The sequence below is a fragment of the Acyrthosiphon pisum genome, chromosome A2, assembly GCF_005508785.2.
Source record: "Acyrthosiphon pisum isolate AL4f chromosome A2, pea_aphid_22Mar2018_4r6ur, whole genome shotgun sequence".
Lineage (NCBI taxonomy): Eukaryota > Metazoa > Arthropoda > Insecta > Hemiptera > Aphididae > Acyrthosiphon > Acyrthosiphon pisum.
The window spans coordinates 25,297,962-25,319,290 of NC_042495.1; the positions used below are offsets into that span (position 1 = coordinate 25,297,962).

The 21,329-nt window shown below is 31.6% G+C and overlaps 1 protein-coding gene across 6 annotated transcripts in view; it reads left to right on the plus strand.

Moving 5' to 3' along the window:
* The window catches only part of LOC100574484 (protein CBFA2T3), a 130,593-nt gene that overhangs the window by 82,139 nt on the left and 27,125 nt on the right, over positions 1-21,329 (plus strand). For all 6 annotated transcript variants that reach the window (XM_029490415.1, XM_008182521.3, XM_029490414.1 and 3 more), the window contains 4 exons: positions 4,091-4,213; positions 6,366-6,499; positions 7,517-7,663; positions 17,023-17,517. In XM_029490415.1, coding sequence (XP_029346275.1) covers positions 4,091-4,213; positions 6,366-6,499; positions 7,517-7,663; positions 17,023-17,517 — 899 coding nt within the window. The remainder of the gene's footprint in view (positions 1-4,090; positions 4,214-6,365; positions 6,500-7,516; positions 7,664-17,022; positions 17,518-21,329) is intronic.

The window sequence follows — 21,329 nt, forward strand, 5'->3', positions numbered from 1 at the left end:
CTTTGAGTCAAAAAGTTAGACTTAGAAAGAATACCGCCACAACACTAAATATTGCTGTTTTCCACTCAAAATATTATTATCATAAAAAAATTAGTTTTTATTTAGTGCAAGAACACGACCAATCGAAATAAGGCAGTCTTGAATTTTGACTCCGACGATCAATTTGATAAATTATATACCTTATAAACTGCCAAAAGTAAATTTGGCTCTGACGCATTAAAAATTATCCAAAAATTGATTGATTCAATACAGACACATCTTTTTGGTGACAAAATGAAAAATATTATTGAATGTGCATCTTTGCATTCAATAAAACTATTTTTTTACCCTACATGTTTGTACATGTGATAAATTTAAACGATGTTTAATCTTTTTCGAGACAATATCTTAGACAAATCAATATGTCATACCTTCAAAAATATTTCTATTTAAAATTTTTGTGATGGCTGATTTTACTCTGAGATTACTAAAAAACATACAAAAATATGAATACGTTTATTGTATGATGCGCGTGGGCCAGATAAAGAAATCAAACAGTGCGCTGATATCCTCTTAATTACTCGTTTGATTAGAGGAGCCACACAAATTTTTTTGGTAAAAAATAATTTACTGGTGAAAAAAAATAGGTAAAAAATTTACGGTAAACATTTACCTAGTAAATTGTTAGCACTCGCGTCTCTAAAATATGTTATTTAAACGACGGGAGTAAACGTCGCGAGTATTGCGTCAGAATACTATAACCGAAAATATTTTAGGGAATCGCATGTCACGTATTTTTCGTACGTTTTAGACCAAAAAGCGGTGGTAAATTACACATACTTCCGAATGTCCGATTTTAATTTTTAATATATTTATGAATTCTGTGGCAAAATAACTAGACTTTCTAGGAAGTTGATTCTTAATTTTAAAAGATCATAAAATTTGGATAATTTTTTAAAAAATCTCAAGAAACAATTGCATTACATTTGTATTTGTTTTGTGCTTTTTGGGTTTTATATCAAAAAAGTGGTTCCTACAAAGCAGTCTATAGGAGCTTACGAATTCAACCCTTTTATCGAAATTACAATCAAACTTCAGGAAGTATGTTTAATTTACTACCGCTTTTGGTAGTTTTTATAGGTGACGCATAGATAAGAATATATTTAGTTTTTCTCGATTTATTGACATGTGCGTGCGCGTGCGAGAGTGGCACTCGACGGATTCCGGACGCACGCTAATGATCATTTACTTCGCACACAACCACACTATGCGTATAAGACATCGAATTGCCTATACGCGACCCTTTATTAAATCACCGCCTTCAATCCCCTTAAATCTTGAAATCTTGAAAATTTGTTGGTATTTTTTAAAATATTGTACAGTAGGTATACTGTATTATTGTATACAATAATTATTAGTAAATTACAAGTAAATTTGCTCGTCCAATACCGGAGCCGTTTGGGTTGCACAGATAGGGGGATTCACCTCCCTATTTGCCCTCGATATTTCATAACACTATCGTTTTTTGTATATTTTGTTAATACGCGGCCTTACGATTTATATAATAATATTATTATTATATTATAATATTATGTAATAATATTATCTTAAACATATACGCGCGCGTATCTCGCCGGAATACAACCGAACCGCGCGGCCCACTCGCAGCCCGCGGGCTCAGGGCCCCGAAAAGTTCTTTGGGGCGAATGTGCATGTCACCTCCACCCACACCCACCCGCCAACCCCGCACTGACGTATATTTTCTCCTTTGCCGCGCGCGCAAAACCCACGTCACGACCGCCGCCTCCACCACCTCCGAGACCCGCACACACACACACACACACACACACACACACACACACACACACACACTTACCGCACCCGCCACCGCCCCCGACCCCATCGTCGTCGTCGTCGTCGTCGTCGTCGCCGCCGCCGCCGCCGCTGCACAGCACATCAACCGCAGGAGTTGCAGCCGAAACTAATAACTCGCAGAAACGACGGCGGCGGTGGCGCGGTGTGTTTATGTGTATGACACAACAGAATTCCGCTAATGGACGTGTCACGAACATTCGGACACGTACTGGGCGGGCAAAGCCGGCGTGGCTTTTGGTATGGCTGGTACACACACACACACACATATATGTGTATTTATATATTATACGAGCTCACCCACACACCCACGCATGTATGATGTATATAAGCGATCGAGGGCGGCGGCTTTTGTGTGCGGGGCTATAGAGCAGCAGCGGTGCATAAAAAAGTTAAAAAAATGAAATAAACGGTATTATAGGTCGTACCTGATATTATACGAACAGCGCGAACGCATATTTATTTATTTGTTTGTTCGATTTAATTTCATGTCGTCATACGGACGAATAATAATCGGGGGGGAAATGGGGGTCAGCGCTTTGCATAATAATAATATATGTTCGAATATGCGCTCACTTATAATATAGCCAGACAGTTACGAGCAGGGACTGGAACCTTTATGATTTTATCAGTTCGGTTTTAGGTTTCGGTTTTCAAAAACTAAAAATTTCGGATTCGGTCTAGTTTCGGTTAATACCGGTTTTTATTTGACTTTTGATTTTTATTTTATTTTTATCAATTAAGTACTATTTTTATTTTTATTTTACCCTTTTTATTTGACTTTTGATTTTTATTTTATTTTTATCAATTAAGTACTATTACACGAACAGTTGGACACGTACTAGGTGGGCAAAGCCGGCGTGGTTTTTGGTATGGCTGGTATACACACACATGTATGATGTATATGAGCGATCGCGAGCGGTGGCCTTTGTGTGCGGGGCTGTAAAGCAGCAGCGGTGCATAAAAAAGTTAAAAAATGAAATAAACGGTATTATAGGTCGTACCTGATATTATACGAACAGCGCGAACGCATATTTATTTATTTGTTTGTTCGATTTAATTGCATGTCGTTACGACCAGTTAATAATTGGGGGAAAAATGGGGGTCAGCGCGTTCGGTGTGCTCTGTGGTGGCACCAGATTTTTTTTTCTGGGTGGGCCAAGCCGGGGCCACTGATTTAAAATGAGGGCCAGTGGCGTAACAAAATTCACTTTACCCATCAGGTGGTAACAACTTACAATTGCAGTTTAATAAAAAAGTAAAGGTCACTATCGAGTGTAATACCAGCTAGTTTTTAATACTTCAATGTTACCGAGTAAAGCCATAATATATCCACCAATTTGCAACACTTCTAGAGAAAAATATAACATTTATTTTCAAAATTACAATATTACATCATACAGGGTGAGCCACGGTGTATAATAATAATATGTTCGAATATGCCCTCACTTATACAGCGAGACAGTTACGATAATATAATATTATTATGTGCACATATGGAACGCGTGTATAATATTTATATAATGTATAGTGATGGCCAACGATATAATTTTGTGTATCGTTCAAATTTTGATTGTACATCGCAAGCTATCGTAAGTTGAACGATATCGATATCTTTTCGAAAATATCGAAAATATTTTTTAATTATTTTTATATTATTTTAAATATTACCTACATTTAGTACTTATTAAAATTAATAATTAATCTGTACCACAGAAGGCAACTTACGCAAGTTCATTTTTTTGAAATTTTGAATTAGTAATATAATCAGAATATATGCTTTTTGTGATCTTGTTAAAGGTAATAAAACGTAAGTATTATATACAATAAATGCATAGATAGCAAGAAGTATACTAACTTAAGTCCTAAACTAAGATAGGAGTATAGAAACGTATGCCCAGCGTTTACATAAGAAAAGTAATAAAAAACAATATTTTTTAAGTGTTGTAAGTCCATTGCAACAAATATTTTTGTTTTTTCTCTCCTGTAAAAATTGCTTTTTGTGACTTGCGTTATTCGAATTCTGCGGTACAGACATATAAATATTGAACAAATAATTTTATTATTTATCAGTTCAAAAATGTGCTTTACACTGTTGCGATTGAAGATAAGAATGATAACTATTATCATTTATCGATATAGTTGGCCGTCACTGATTTAATGATATTATTAAATTGTAATGTAGAAACATAATAATATAATACAATTGTTTACTCTAATTCGATTCATTTTCGTTTAGGTAAATCAAAAATCAAATCCAAAGACGCTGGCTTCTCGTCGACGTCCACTAGCGATTCGTCGGGTGAACACTTGCTGAGCCCCACTCACCCGTTACCGACGCGAATCGACGTCGAATCCGAAAGTACGTATATTATTGAGTCTTGTCTCGTGGAACGATAAATTAATAGGTATTATTTTAAAGCGACTTGTTGAAATTTTAAAATTTGTTTTGATACCAGCCATTTCGAGACATTTTATTTTTTGAATCGACTTTTTCCTTTAGAAATTTCTGTAAAAATATTAGATGGATTTTTTTTTTAATCGTAATCACATTTTACGTGTAGATTGCGGTGTAGTAGAAAGTGGACTTTGTCTGTTATCTCCTATCCAGTACTAGAATTGGGAGGAGGGGGTGAGCAGTAGACGGACTTCCTCCTATTATTTTAAATATTTTTTTACTCACCCCAAAACAATTTTTGATATTGTAGTTTAATATTTTTCTTTTGGCTTAGATTACCTAATACCTTCCTATTTTTTTTTTTAATAGTTTGTTGTTTATATTCCATCCCTATTATATCACAATTTTTCTTTGCTTAGTGCAGTAGTGCACAGACATGTATATAGTGTTGAAATGCGTCCGAACTCCAAACTAGAATTCTATGTCACGGATAATTATTATTATTTTTATTTCCTGCAGCAACCTGTTTCCTAAATAGGAATTACCAAAACTTAAAAAATGCTTTTTTAAGTGACGATAATATGAAAATATATGGAATGTAATATCGGGAAAAACTGTGTGAACATAAAATCTACATTCATTAATGTATAGTAACAAATAATAATATTATACTCTAAATTTAAATATATTATGCTGTTGAAATGTAGTATTTAAAATGTAGGCAGTGTGGGGTACTTTGCTCCTATATCAGCCCCACCTCTCAAATTAACTTAAAAGGCATTTTTTAAGATAATTCTCACTAACTTCTATTCTTTGCTAAAATAAATAACGTATAAAAAACATAGTGTTCACTACAATAAGGAAAAAAAGCTTAAAATTAAATTGTTTTAATAAAAATAAAGTTTTTTAAGTACACAGTAAGCACAGTTGATTTATTACAGTAACTATATAATATATAATTATTATTATTATTTCATATTAAAGCGTTTTTGCATGTATTTTTTAATGGATGTAATCAATTTATTAAATAAAATATAATATTAACCTTTTTGACGTGACTTATCGTGTGTGGAGTGTGGGGTAGTTATTTATGTATAATTTTCATAAATAATTTTCTCGGTTCTTCACTACATTTCATATTAATAGGGGTTGCTATCCATATTTTATGGCATTTACTATTACAAAAATGATTCTCACAAAATTAGTGATATGATCAATATCAATTTGTGATATTATAAGTACATGAGTTGAGATCTAATTGATCGGATTGCCAATGCACAAACAAAAGTTTGCTCTGTTTGTAGTCAAGAAAATATAACATATCCTATTGAACATGGTAAAAGATGGTGATTTATCAAACTTGCTCATCCCCATTTCATTCTTTAATGCGGCGTTTCTCAACCTGTGGTACGTGTACCACTAGGGGTACACAGAAAGCTTATAAAGGTGATACATGAAGAAAATCGTCCTTAAAAAAAAAAAAAAATTGGAAGCGATTCACATTACAATTAGTTAGTTTGTTTGATATTAATAAGAATATAAATAATAATTGAACACATTTAATTTTATTTTTGTGCATTATAAATGCTTATAGGTAATGTTGCAGTTTCTAATAAAATAAAAATCCATGCATGTAAAATAAGGTAGGATACAACATTTTTGATAAGCAAAAATACCTAATTGGTATACCTAATTCAAAAATCCAAAGATTATAGTTTTTCAGATCGATTAATTTTAATTACTGACATTTCCTAATCACCATAGCCCCCAGTCTTCAAAAAACACATACAAATGCACATAGTCTTACACAACATAAAAACTACTGGTTTGAAAAACTATCTACTAAAAAATTTAGTGTGAAAAAGGGAGGTTCTCGTTTGAAAAACAGAAGTTTGCATCTCCATCGCGAGAGCACTTTGCACTTGAGTAGTAAGAAAAATCTCGAGAGTTTGAAAATGATATAATATAATATAACGGAAAGGGATGACTATGCTTGCTGCAGGTGAACCAAACTGTACAATATTTTTTCTAGCTACTAATTGTACGAACGAATCAAAAAGGTCATCAATAACTGTACCTACATATACGTAAACGTTTTCTTCTATCGTCCACTTAGGTTCGAGTCCGCCGTCCGATACGTTCAGAAATCACTCAAAACTCAAAAGGTTTCTTACCACCCTGGTGCAGTTCAGTGGACAGATATCGCCGCAGACTAGTGAACGAGTTAAGGGTCAGATATTCACACTAGTGGTAAGTACCCAAACAAATATTGCATACGTATCACGTTGTTCCATAAATGTATAATATGGTCTATGAAAAAAATAATGTACTTACTTAGATTTTAAGTCAATACTTGTTTTGATTCTTGTTACGCTGTATAATGATAATATTTTAGTTAATCGCGTTCTTATATATTGACTCGGCCTTTAAATATCGGTATAATTTGTATTTATTTATTATATTGTGTGCAATATAACTCTGATACAATAATAATATTTAAAAATAAGATAAGTAGCTTTATGATTTTAATTTTTAGTTGTTAATATTATCAATGAAAATTTAAGGATGTAGAGAGTCGGGAAATTAATTAATTTTATAACTCAATTTGTCTTAAATACAACGCTCCGAACAGCACTTTGACCTATATATCGGATGATTCATTTAACGTGGAACACACATTTGTTCAAAAAGTATTTATGTTTTTGAAAATACTTTTTTTATATAATTTCAAGTGTCAAGCCTTTATACAAAATAACGGTTTTATTAAAAGTAATTGAACTTTTAATATTTTTTGTTCTTATCAATTTTTAAGATTTTCACTTTTTTGAAATACAACGTACAGTTTTAATTTCATCTTCGAAATTAAAATATTTTTCTGAGTATTTTGGTACATAAAAATTTAATTTAGGATGAGTAGCTTATGAGTTTATTACTTTAATTACTTATATAACTACTTGTCCTAAATTGTATTTTTATGTATCGAAATACTCAGAAAAAATGTGCTACTTTGGAATATTAAATTATAACTGAATAATATGGTAATTCAAAAAAGTAAAACGCTTAAAAAATGTTAAGGATAAAAAATATTTAGAAACCACATAAAACATTTTTTTTCAAAAACATTTTTACTTTTTTAAATAATGAGTGTTTAATCATCGTTTAGTCAACCGGTAGATAAAACCCTATTCATAAAAATAACTAATGCAATCAAAATAATATTATTTATAATTTATTTATTTATTCACTCGTTTGTCGTTATTTCCACAGAACAATTTGATAAGTGTTGAAGAATTTCATCATCATATACAAGAAATGACAAACTTCCCGTTACGACCATTCGTACTGCCGTTTTTAAGGACTCACCTGCCTTCGCTACAACGTGATCTGCTGTTAATGGCCCGCAACAACAAACAGGTAAAGCACGTCATTGCAAGTAAAATATTATGTTAAAACAAAATACACACAAACAGCGACGATCAATCATATTTGATTATAAATGGACGAAACGAAATTAACGAAATAATACAAAATATTATCCTTTCTGGTGTTAATTAGGTATTAGAATATTGTATGGTTTCCTCAATAGACTGAAAACGGTTCAATACTATAAATAGGGCTCAGACTTAAATGCTCTTTTAAAAAATGCATTTGAGAACTAAAAACTCTAAAAAAAATTTCCTATAAAAATTCATCCGGAATCCATCCAAGATTTCTTCAGAAATTCGTAAATCATTTTATTGCCTCATGTTGTTTTAATTTTCGAAGTATTTCTAGAAATAGGTCAAAATTTAAAAATAACCTTAAAAAATAAATAATGCCCTTAAAACATTTTAAAATGCACGTCAAAAACCTGGAAAAACATGCCCCAAAAAAAGTTCATTGTTAGCACATAGTGTGTACTTGAAACACATATTTTTTATCTTGGAAAGCATCGTCCTAATTATAGTATTATATGACTTGGTAAAATCAGAGTAAAGTTTTTTTTATCAAATAAAATTTCAGGATTACATTTAATTATAACGCTTGATGAGCGTTATCCAATTTACTTAATATACATCAGGGGTTACCAAACAGTTGATCTTTAGAACAAAATTGGTGGATCATATTAAAAATTAATCTTAATATTGAACACACTTTTAAGTGGTTTATTATACAAAGTATAGACATAGACGTATTTACCAAAAAGCGAAGAAAAAAATGTTCTTCTACGAAAGAAGAAAATGTCGTTCGTAAATATTATATTAAGTAGGAAGCATTTTCATAGATATTTTAACTGTGCGAGAACAATTGAGTAATCATAGATATGTTTTTATGCAAAGTGCAGTGGAAAAATATCTAATAGGTAGGTAGCATATTACATTTTGTTAGGAATTTAGTTTAATTTACTTTTGATTTATGTCGTTGATTTACGTTTCTATGGAAGTAAACGCAGAACGTTACGAAAATCGGCCCGGCGAGAATCGGTTAGAAAAATAATTGTACCCAGCCCAAAAACATAATATCTATAATATGGTTACGGTAAAAACACTGCAGAGGCCCATCACCACCCCTACCTATGTCGCGCTCCATTAAATTGACCACTTCTGGTCGTAATCGCCCAAAGAAAGTATAGTGGTCGATCACCTGCAGAAAACCAAACATTTTTAAAGCATCTCACTCGATGGAAACGGTCGACGACCCCGTGGTATACTGCAGTACATATAGGGTGGGTACAACATTTGACGATATTTTATGTATCGTTTTAATATCGACAGAAAAAAATTGCACTCTTTACTAATATACGCGCGCAACTTTAAACGAATCGTCTGGAAACTTTTTTCTTATTTTAAAACTTTAACCGTTAGTTTTTTAACTAATAACAAAATACAAATTGTGTTTCTCGCTGCAGCGTTTCGCTCGAATCGTAATTTCCACGTTTTTTAGTCCCGACAAACCATTTGGTACATAACTTGTATACGTGCAGCGCCAGGCACGTATTTAAGTGGAATATTGTTGATCGCAGCGACAAAGGTTTATAATAATATGCTTTCATGATAATAATAATAATTTGTAAGCCGTCTGTCACCACACTTTTCGAAAGTCGCCTGCAGCGGGCTGATGGTTACACGGGTATAAAACGAATATCGGATAACTCAAAAGGGAATAACTGTTATAATATGTATATATATATTTTAAACGCGCTTGCATGTACGAGTCGTACCTGACGTGATATGTATATATACATTTCTTGATGTGACATTTCCCCCTGCAGGACAGCTCGAGGCATATTTCAGGATTATTATTAATGAACAGCTCGCGATAACCATATACCTACCGCGGTATCTCTCGCATACGACCCGTTTCCTGCAGTGATGTTTTCGGACTGGCCACTATTTTTAATAATAATTTTTACCCACTAAATGTTTTTACTAATTTTTTTTTTTAACAAAAAATTGAATGATTTTCAAAATATGAAAAAACTAAAAAGAACAACATTTTTGAGAAACTTGTCAGCCAAGCTCCCCGTAGTGTTTCTTGGGTTGGGCTCATAGGCTGAATATTTGACTAGGTCCAGGGTGCAAAATGAATTAGGGGCCCGTACATTTTTTTTTAAACTCACTAAAATCATGAAAGAGTTCTACATTACAATAAGAGTTAAATTTAAGAAAGGCCCCGAAAATAGTAATCGGGGCCTTTGTTAAAAATACAAATGGGGGCCCGGAGCAAGCCCCGATTAAGGGGGGTCCAGGGGGCCCATGGCTCAATAGTTAGAATTTATTTTGGGTCCTCAGATTTGTCCATTACTTTTTTCGTTATAGGCTATATAACAGTGCATAAATCACCTTAAAAAAATCAATGATTAGTTAGTGAGGAAAAAAGCTTGTAAATTAAAATTTTCATTATTCATTATTTATTGCTATGTACCTAATATCTATATAAATTTATTATAACAGGTACTTAATATTAATTAAAATATATATATTTTTTTTTTTGCACACAGGGGCCTCAAAATGTCTTAATCCGGGCTTGGCCCGGGGTGCAACCTGGTTATAAACCATAGTTATAGTACCCTGGTAAAGTCGGCCCCCGCATATAAGTACGACTCGTCTATTTTTTGATATTTTGTTTGTTTTGAAATCGAATCCTCGTGAAAATATATCAACGGTTTTAAATAAATTATTTTCACGTCGAGGTCAATAAATAATTATTTAAATAATATTAATTTAGTAATTTATACAATATATTAGTTTTTATCTATAAACATAAATACGAAGTTCTTTGTAAATATATCTTATTTTTTTTTCTGATAATATTTTTTATATTCTGGGAACATCTAATAGTATTATTAAAATCCGAAAACTCGTAATCAACAAAATATTTGTCTGGATAATATAAAAATTTAAAATTAATTTAATTGGGAAAATAAAAAATAATATGAGTTGATTTTAAGTTAACTAGAGGCAAATGAGTTAAGTTAATTAAAACACCTAACTAGTAAGTTAAATCAATTGGTTAAAATCAACTTAATTTCTAACTTATTAACTCGTTAATGCCCACTGCCCAGCCTTGAAATAGTATATACCTAGTGAATTATTTGAACGATATTGTATGAATAAAAAATAAAAAAGAATAATAATATTATCATCTATACTGACAATATTATTTTTACAACCCAACACGTCTCTGTGCCGAATAGAGATCATTATTACCTGATTCGGTCAGGTTAGGTTTGACATGATTTGGCATTTAACGTTTCAAACAACGAGTCGTAAAAAACTTATCCAAAACTTATTTCACTCGATTTTAAAAATGCGTCTTCAAGTTTCATAATAAACGTTATAAAATTTTGAAATTTTTGACATATTTCAATAAATAGAGACTGTTTATTTGTTTTGTATATTTTATTTTACGTAATGCCATATCGTCTAAATACTTCGATAAACGGCTAAAACTGTCAGAATGATAATAGAGCATAGCGCGTATTACATAAAAGGTAAAATATTAATAAATTAACAAATCGGATTTGCTCGTTCTGCAAGCTTTAAATATAATGACAATAATAAGTATGAAAATAATAATAATGTGTAATAAATTGTTTGCATATAATATTGTATGCATAAAAAATAAAAAATCATAATAATATTATTGTCTAAATTGACAATATTATTTTTACAACCTAAAATATCTGTGTGCCGAATGGAGATTATTATTATCTGATTTGGTATTTAACGTTTCAAACAACGAGTCGTAGAAAACTTCTCCAAAACTTATTTCACTTTATTTTAAAAATACGTCATTATAACTTTCATAATATAGTTTTTGACATATTTTAATCAATAGAATCTGTTTATTTGTTTCGTATAAATATTACGAAAAAATAAAAATAAAAAAATACGTAATATTTTACGTAATTTCATATCGTCATAATGTTTCGATAAATGGCTAAAACTGACAGAATGACAATAGAACATGGCGTGTTGTACTGTTGTATAATAGGTAAAAAATTATTAAATAAATAAAAAAATAATAATACATCGGTCGTGCTCGTTTCGTAAACTTTAAGCACAATAATAATAATAATGTTTACAATAATGTGTAGTAAAATTTTTGCATATTGTTTGAATGAAAAATTTAAAAAACATCTAAATATGATATTATATTACAATCCAATATATATTTGTGTGCCGGATGGACATTATTATTATAATATGTTTTTGGTACCTATTTAATGTTTCAAACGACAAATCGTAGGAAACTTCTCTAAAACGTATTTCACTTTATTTAAAATAAAAAAAAAACTTTTTTAATTGCATGTTTCATAATAATCTAACAAATCACCCAGGACACGTATTATAAATTTAATGAATAGAAACTGTTTATTTGTTTTGTATATTTTATTTTCAGTAATAATTATTATTTCATAATGTTTCAATAAATGGCTAAAGCTGACAGAATGACAATACAACATAATAGGTTATAATAATATAATAGGTAAGAAATTAATAAATCAGGCGCGCTCGTTCCGCAAACTATTATAGTAATACATAATAGTATTACCATATTGATTGATTATAATATTATTACAATCCAAAATATTAGTGTGCCGAATGGAGATTATTATTATCTGTTTTGGTACCTATATAACGTTTCTAACGACGAATCGTATAAAACTTCTCCAAAATTTATTTCACTTTACGTATTAAAAAAAAAAAAAAACGTTTTTAACTATCTGTTTCATAATAATCTAACAGATCGTCCAGGACACATATTTTAATCAATAGAAACTATTTATTTGTTACATAAAAGGTAAAACAAAATAATTAAAAAATTAAAAAATAATAAATCGGGCGTGCTCGTTCTGCAAACTTTAAGAAAAACAACAATAATAATATTGATAATAATGTGTAATAAAATGTTTGCACATTGTATGTATGTGTATATGATAAAATAATTAAAAACACCTAAATATAAAATCGTCTAAAGTCTAAACTGACAATATTATTTTTAAAACCCAATATAACCGTGTACCGACTACCGACTACCGAATGGACATTATTATTATTATTACCTGTTTTGGTACCTATTTAACGTTACAATAACAAATCGTAGGAAACTTCTCTAAGACTTACCTTATGCAAAGTACCTACTTAATGTCCGAGTTGATTCCCGGGTATATCACGGTATCCTGGTAATCTCATTACCACATACCAATTTTTTAAAAACAATGTGTAATAGTTTTTTTACCAAATTACTTAATTTTTTTTAATAATAATTTTTTAACTAACCATTACATTTTTAATAATAATTTTTACCCACTAAATGTTTTTACTATTTTTTTTTTTTTAACAAAAAATTGAATGATTTTCAAAATATGAAAAAACTAAAAAGAACAACATTTTTGAGAAACTTGTCAGCCAAGCTCCCCGTGGTGTTTCTTGGGTTGGGCTCATAGGCTGAATATTTGACTAAATATTGAAAATAATATATAATGACCCGGGAATGTTAAATAACGAATCGAACAAAGTTTGAGTCACATAGAGTTGGTACATTGAACGGGCAACGAAGTAAAACACAAATCTTTGGCACGGGCAACGCCGGGCAGGACAGCTAGTAATATTATAAATAGCGATACCGATCATTTGGTGGTGTACTGCACTTTTCCGGGGAGAGAATCTTAATTTATTATATCAAGTATATAGATGAAATTTTCGGTCTTGGCGACGGGTTGCAGTGTGCCACTAACAATGTGACGGTATTGTTATTATTATTATTATTGTCATCGTTATAAAGACTAGCGAACGGCCAGGGGGGGAAAGAAGAAAATATAGAAAAAAGAATAAGGAATCCCGTCAAAAATGAACCTCTAATGTGTACAGCAGTCGTGATGTCTCGCGTCCATTACCCGAGGCCCCGCATGTGTTGCCGCAACAGCCGTCGCACGGGCTGCTTCTAATGAATTCCGTCCGAACGGTCAGCGGTTACAGGGGTGGGTTGTGGGTTGGGGGGGGAGGGTGCACGTCATGTGTGTCGCTTAAATGACTCCGCTGGAGCGGTGGTGCTTAAAACCGTATGCAATTTTCACGTATTGGCGGGGGCGTAAACGGGGTCGCCGCCGGGGCAGGGTAAAAAGGAGGGGATGGAAATTATATTATGGCTTTTTTCGTCGACACGCGCGAGGTCAACGTTTTTTGTGTTTTCGCGTTCGATTTCTCGTTTCGTTGGCGCGCACTACGGTTGTTATATATACCATAACGTTATGTACCACCCTATGTATGTACCTACCGCATTTTTACTACCGTCGCAGTAGGTAGGTACGGCATAAAACAGCGTGAAATTATTTATTTCTACGGAATCCGGGTTTTGACGGTTTCGCACGGTCTATAACGCCGCCGGCGTAATATCATATCACGCCGGAACGCGTTAAATCACCGAAAACGTCAAGTGCATTCGGGAAATAATTTTGGAGCAACAACACACGACCGCCTTAACATTATTATTTTTATTATAATTAACATTTCCGAACGGATCCCGTTCGTTTTGTTTCCATTCGGCACGATAATATATTATATGCCTATAGTAAAACCTCGTCGGTTAAAGAAAAACAGCTATTTTTACTAAACGTGCCCGGGCACACGACGTGGTACAGAAAAACCCGTTCTGAAAATTGTATGTAGGTTATATTATGTACAGGCTGTCGCCTTGGGGGTGATTCGTCAAGCATGCTCGCCCCCCATTTTTATGTACGCTTTTATAGGAACCAAGATGACGAACAAAATGTAAACATTTATTTGTAACTCATTCATTTTATATTAAATAATTCTGAAAATTTAATGGCATATTAATAACATAACAAGTGGTATTTTTATATAAAAATCAATTTTTATAAATAAATAGTTTTGCCAAAAATTCAAGTTAAACACACAAACTCATTTTGTTACAAATTACCCTCCGTTTGTACTTTGTATCATCTTATCACACTCGGGGGCAATTTGTTACCAAATGAATTAGTGAGTTTAACTTAAATTTTTGGCAAAACTATTTGTTTTTAAAAATTGATTTTTATATAAAAAATATCACTTGTTATGTTATTAATATGTCATTCAATTTTCAGAAATATTTATTAGAAAATGAATGAGTTACAAATAAATGTTTATATATTGTAGCAACTATCCCCACCCTCCCCTACGTGAAAATTGATTCGTTTCTGTAGAAATCAACCAAATTTGATAATACCTTTTTTTAATTAATATATGACAATATTCTATAGGGCACGTTGAACATTGTTTTTCAATATTTTAAACTCAAACTTTATAATATGTTTTCAAAAATAATGGAATTTTAAGCTTTTTTACAAATTATATTATATCATTATTTGAAATAAAATAAATAGTCGGAGTTCAATGCGGCTTGCAGGAAGATAAAACTTCTTATTCGAATAAAACAATTGTTATCCATATCCGACAATTTTACAAGGCCTGAGAATTATTCTTATGAAATTATTTTTTATTTCGATATAAAACAGGGTATCCACCACCCCTCCCCCTCCCTAAAAATAATATCGGGTTTTAGATCGGTGAAATAGTATTATAATCAGGGTGGCAACTAAAATATAAAATATAATTTTAAAATTTTATAGAATTGCGATAAATATAAAAAACTAGCACAGGGCCTCTTATTAATAACAAAATATGCCTAACCCCTCGAGTATACATCAATATACAAAATAAGATTTCGTCGATGCAATCAGTTTGATTTGAAACGCGCATATTTCGAACCCTCGTAGTTGTGCATATTATGTCAGCAATATAAGTTATTAGAAAATGCAAACTATTGCTGCTCTACCTACTGATTATGTAACACTTTGCATGATGAACTTTAGTCTAACAACAAACGGACTTATAATCTTATCCATTTTATTGTCGTCACAACCCTCTTTAAATCGTCAGAACCCACTGCCACCGCACTCTGTATAAATGTGTAAATTGGCCCGCCAACTGCAGAAGGTTGGACCCCCCCCCCCCCGACCCTACGTAAAAATTCCACATTTTTAAAGCATATTTGTATTTTTTTAATCACAAAAGTCCATACATATTTAGAACTTTTCGATTGCATTAAGTGCTAAGCCCCAGTTAGGGATAGTATATTTAACCTATATACTTATTTTTAAAACTTACTGTGTACAGTGTAATTGTATTGCCATATTTTACCCAATTTAGTATTATTCTATTGAACACAATATAAGAAAATACAAATTATAAATTAATTTATCGAGGTGATAAAATATGTGCGTTTTTATCTATTATTAAAAATTTTATATTTTTACTTCAGTATAAATGTTGATTGTACAAACGTTTTCCTACATTAATTATTGATTTTTCGTTATTTTTTGTTTGAGTTATTTTCACAGTTTTACACTAACTACTCAAGTTATTAGTTATTAAAAATTACATTTTACACGATCACCACTTTATAAAACGACGAATCTTACATTATATGTAAGAGTACCTATAGTGAATGTACATTTTTTAAAAGTTTGAAAACTATGAAAATTTTATAATTTCTCGTATAAATTTTCTATCAAACAAATCACGTCATGCAATTATAAATTGTTATGGTATATATCTTAACCTAAATATAGTTAAAATACATATTTAAAACTGTGTATACTTGTATTTCCATTTACCCTTTTTAATATTATTCTATTGAACATAATAATATAGGCAACACAAAATACCAATACCTATATCTATCGCGGTAATATATGTGCAATTTTAACTATTATTAAAAATGTCATATATTTACTTCAGTGCAAATGTTGAGTGTATAAACGTTTTCCTACTATAATTGATTTTTCAATTTTCTGTTATTCATGCGCAATTTCCACAATTTTCTTAACCAACTTCTTTTCACGAGTAGTTATTAGCTATTAATAATTACATTGTACCTAGTTTTAACACAATGCCACAAGTTTAACAACTGTTTATAATTGATAAATATATTTTATTTAACATGTATGGGTTAGCCTATATAATAGGTACTTAATAACGTTAGTTCATATTCACTGTAGTTGTTCGATTCCTAATTAAATAATGAACATTTAACTAACATTTATATCAACCGTACAGCCTCAAAAATTAATTATGCTAAGAAAAAAATCAAATTTTTAAATAAAGTCGATAATTTTCGGAAAATTTCGTTGAAAAAAAAACTAAGTTTCAATTGAAAATGTTCAAGCTCACGTCAGCTCTCGTGAGACGAAACGAAAAATTATATCTAATCCGTCGTTGTTGCAGACGTTAAGCCAATACCTGAAACAGCACGAGAACGCGTACTTGGACAGAGACTCGCAGGCCACCGAACCGTCGGAGATCTTCCACCAGGTGGAGCGTGTCCCGCCGCCGTCGCCGATGCCGCGCGAGAACAACAACAACAACGGCAGCAACGCTAACAACAACGGCAGCAACGCCAACAACAACGGCAGCCAAAACAACAACAATAACAACAATGGCGGAAACGGCCACAAGCGGCCGTACCCGTTGGCCGCTGACGGATACTACGAGACCGGTTACGCGGCCGACATGGAGTACCAGCAGCAGCCGTGCGTCAAGCGGCCGAACCTCGGGTACGCCATGCCCTTCATGTATCAGCACCCGCACATCCAGCCGCAGGAACCGCCGCCGCCGCCACTGCCGCCGTCGCACCCGTACAACATACTGCCACTGCTGCACATCCGCGAGGTGGAGGACCACAAGGGCCACGTGGAGGACGAATGGAAGAACATTCACGTGGTAAGTGCGTCCGGTACAGTTAAGTTACAGTGGCGTACGCAGGGCTAGGGTTCTGGGGTTCTGATACCCCCCTGAAATATCTTTTTTCAACAAAAAAATCTTTTTTACCATATTTAGCCGGTTGTCGTCTGCGCATCACTATTGTTGATTTTTACCTTTTTGTAAGACAGTTGCGCATAGTTCGATTTTTGGGTTATTCGTCATTTTGCCCATCAATATTATTTAACAATAGAACTGAAAAAAAAAAATGTATTTTAAAAAATCATCAAATCGTTTTCTAACTGTCTTGTGGTATCTATCATTTACAACGGGCTCCTCAACGTCAAAAACTATACTATAAATGAAATAAAACTTTTTACAATAAAATAAAAAAAACAGGTAAGTGGATTTTGCTCCGCTGTACAGTAGCCGTTTATTTTTATTCGTTTCTATGGTGATAAATGGTGTTATAAATCAAAATCCAAATTTTAGCGGTTTTTTTCGTAATTTCCCATGGCATTAAATAACTATTCAGAAAATCGAAAAATGACCTCTTTAAAGTACTATCTTGATCCAATTTGCTAAAATATAAGGTACTATATGTGTAAATCGAAGTACTCCTGGCAGAAATTTCGTATACAGGATGAAAAAAAAATAAAAAAATAAACCCCTTTGTAAAAATGTAAAACCACTAGATCCCTCGCTCCGCTCAGAATCTAAAACATGGAGATTTCTTTTTTATAATAGTTTTGTTAAATTTTTAACTTTAAATGCTTTTTTAACAAAAACTTATTGCTGTGTATCATTATTACTTCTCATATTTCTTTATATTTTTCATTATCAATATATCTAATATTATATAATAATATTATTATAAGTTATAATTGAATTGAATTAATGCAATTTATTTTTAACTGTTTTTATCTATTTATTACATATTATTATGATATATGATAATCATTGAATTTTCAACCATAAATTATTTTTAATAATAATTTAATACCCCCCCCCCCTCATTATATTGTTCAGCATGTTGATGTATGATAATTTGGTGCAAAGTAAATAGACAATGCGCAAATGATATACGGCCCACGAATAATATTTATAAACTTGTTTTGTCTTTTGTTCCCGGTTATTTCAGTATAGGGACTTGTATGAAGTTCCAATGTAGCTACACAATGTTATTGCGAGTACTGACAGTTTCGAACTTTGTCGAACAACATATCTTGGAAACGAGTTTCGATATTGTACAAATTCAAAATCGAATTCCTACCTACAAGTGTCTTCGTGTCGACTGCCGAGTATAATATTATACAGGATTATTCGCCAAGCGAGCTCACCCCCCTTTTTTTCCTTTCACAATCAAGTTATTCCAACTATCGCTTTTGGAATTTTTAAATATGGGTACCATTTTTTTAAATTCTTGAATATTTTTGTACTACTCACTTAGGATATCTTGCGTGGTAATACAAACTTCTGTTTTTCAAATGAGAATCCCCGCATTTACTGTGGATAATTTTCTACATATACCCAATTGAAAATTTGATCGATTAATATTTAATACTCAGTTATTATTACAGGGTTGTTAGGTACACATTTGTTTTAAACGTTTTGTTCATTGTTTAAAACGAATAAATCGGTGTAAAATCTAAGTGAATATTTTGTTTTTTTTTTGGTTTATTATTAATAATAGATATCCTTCAGAAAAAAAGTTAAAGTATTAAATAATTATATCTATAACCATCCTTCATTTTAATTTTTTTATAATTTTTATTGAGTAAATTACCAAATTTAAAATTTTTTTACTTAATAGTTATAATAAATACATAATATAATGTCCATATTATAAAACATCCTATCAGAAAATATTTCAAATACTTTTAAGATTTAAAATAAATCATAAATAGTGAAACATATACTAGTGCACGGCATATAGAAATATTATTTAAATAAATTACATATTAAATTAAAATAAAGTTATTTTAAATATACTGTTTAAAACTCAAATAATTAATTTTGCTTAAACATTTTTTAAACAGATAAATCAGTTTAAAACAAAAAATTCAGTTTTTTTTGTGTTTTTTTTTCAAAAATGAATAAATACACCAGTATCGTTAGATTTAAAATGTTTATTCTAAAGATAATAGTCCTTTAAAGTGGTTTAACAAAAATCTGTAACAAACATAATATTGGATATAGTATTTATTATATTATTTGGACCATTTTTATAAATTATTAATATTTATCAGCAAAATGTTTATATCACAACAAGTCAAATAACTCGAATACTACTCGTTCGAATTTTGATTCTCATACGTCTAAAATGTTCAGAGGAGGTATCTGGAAAATATTTTACATTCAAAAAGGGAGTTCGTTATTAAAAACAGAAATTTGTGTCACCTCTGCAGGACACTGAGGACACTCCTTGAGTAGTGTACAAACTGAAAAATCGAGAATTCGAAAAATTGATTTTGAGATTATTTAAATATTTATAAAATCAGTATAAAGGAAAAAAATAGGTATACTTGGTGAATCACCCTGTACAAACTTTAGAGCTTCTGTGGAACGGGTTAAATATAATCGATGCGTCTGAAATTCTTTCGGTATGCTTTTTTTTAGTAATTGTATCTATCGATTTATGGGGAGGAGGATAAATTGAAAAAAACAAATTGTCTTCGAAAAATAAGGACCACCCTTCTAATGTCCATAAACCGTACAAACTGTTTATTCTTATTGGTTTATACTTTTTACGACCACATCTTAAAACGATGGTATACGATCATTCTAACATTATTTCAAATGAATAATATTATGCGGTTTTCCCGGAAACTCATTCGCCGTATAGAAAAGCGCAGTCCGCGTGTAAGACGACTTTAATTTAGTTTTTTACATTTTAATCAGCCCTCGTCGTCTGCGCTTATGTACACGCTACGGGCGGTTTTTACGAACGGTTATACACATTATGACAAACAACTACCCCAACTGCTTTTATATTATATCATGTAATATATTCACGAGGCCGTAGGGGCAAGGAAAAATGTACCGTCGTGTCGTTTACAGCTGACAGCAGTACGCGCGCGTTTTGTTTCACATCAATCGACTTTGTGATCTCATATGCGTTTAATCTCAATTCAGTGTCATGCCCCGTGAGGGGGGTTACATCCTCCACTCCTCATCGTCCCATAAATCCCCCTTGTTTGTGTCTTCTAGCACCACAATTCATTTAAATCATGGATGTTGAACCCGCGGCCTGTGGTAAATTTTGATGCAGTCCTCACTTCAACTTAAAAACCATGAATTAATTGTATATAATATATTAATATTACGAGAAAAAATTCATTTTAAGAATATAAAACTACAAAATACTAAACCTAAAATAAAGATAAACTTTATTAGTATTTTATCTTTATTGGCTCCGATAGCAATATTCCGTGTCATTTATCAACAAAAATATTTCTGCTTTTTATTCGCTATAGTAAAATTATAAATAAATGTATTGTTGTATTATAGAATATAATTTAATCATTAAATTTGAATGTATTATTATTAAAAAGTATGTGGCCCAGTCTTCACATAAGGTTGGACACCCCTCATTTAAATGTATTATTTATTTTTATTTATTTTTATTTATTTTATAATTTAAACGCCTGACGTCAATTTTACAGAGATACTAGTACGCAGTAAAAATATAACATGCTTTAAGACATTTTGGTAAAATAACAATACTTAGGGGGATTTGATACCGAGATTTTCTGTTTTCGTCTAACACACGCGTGACATAGTATTTTAGACGTGTTTTTTGCCAAACATACCAATTGATCTAATGAAGCGAT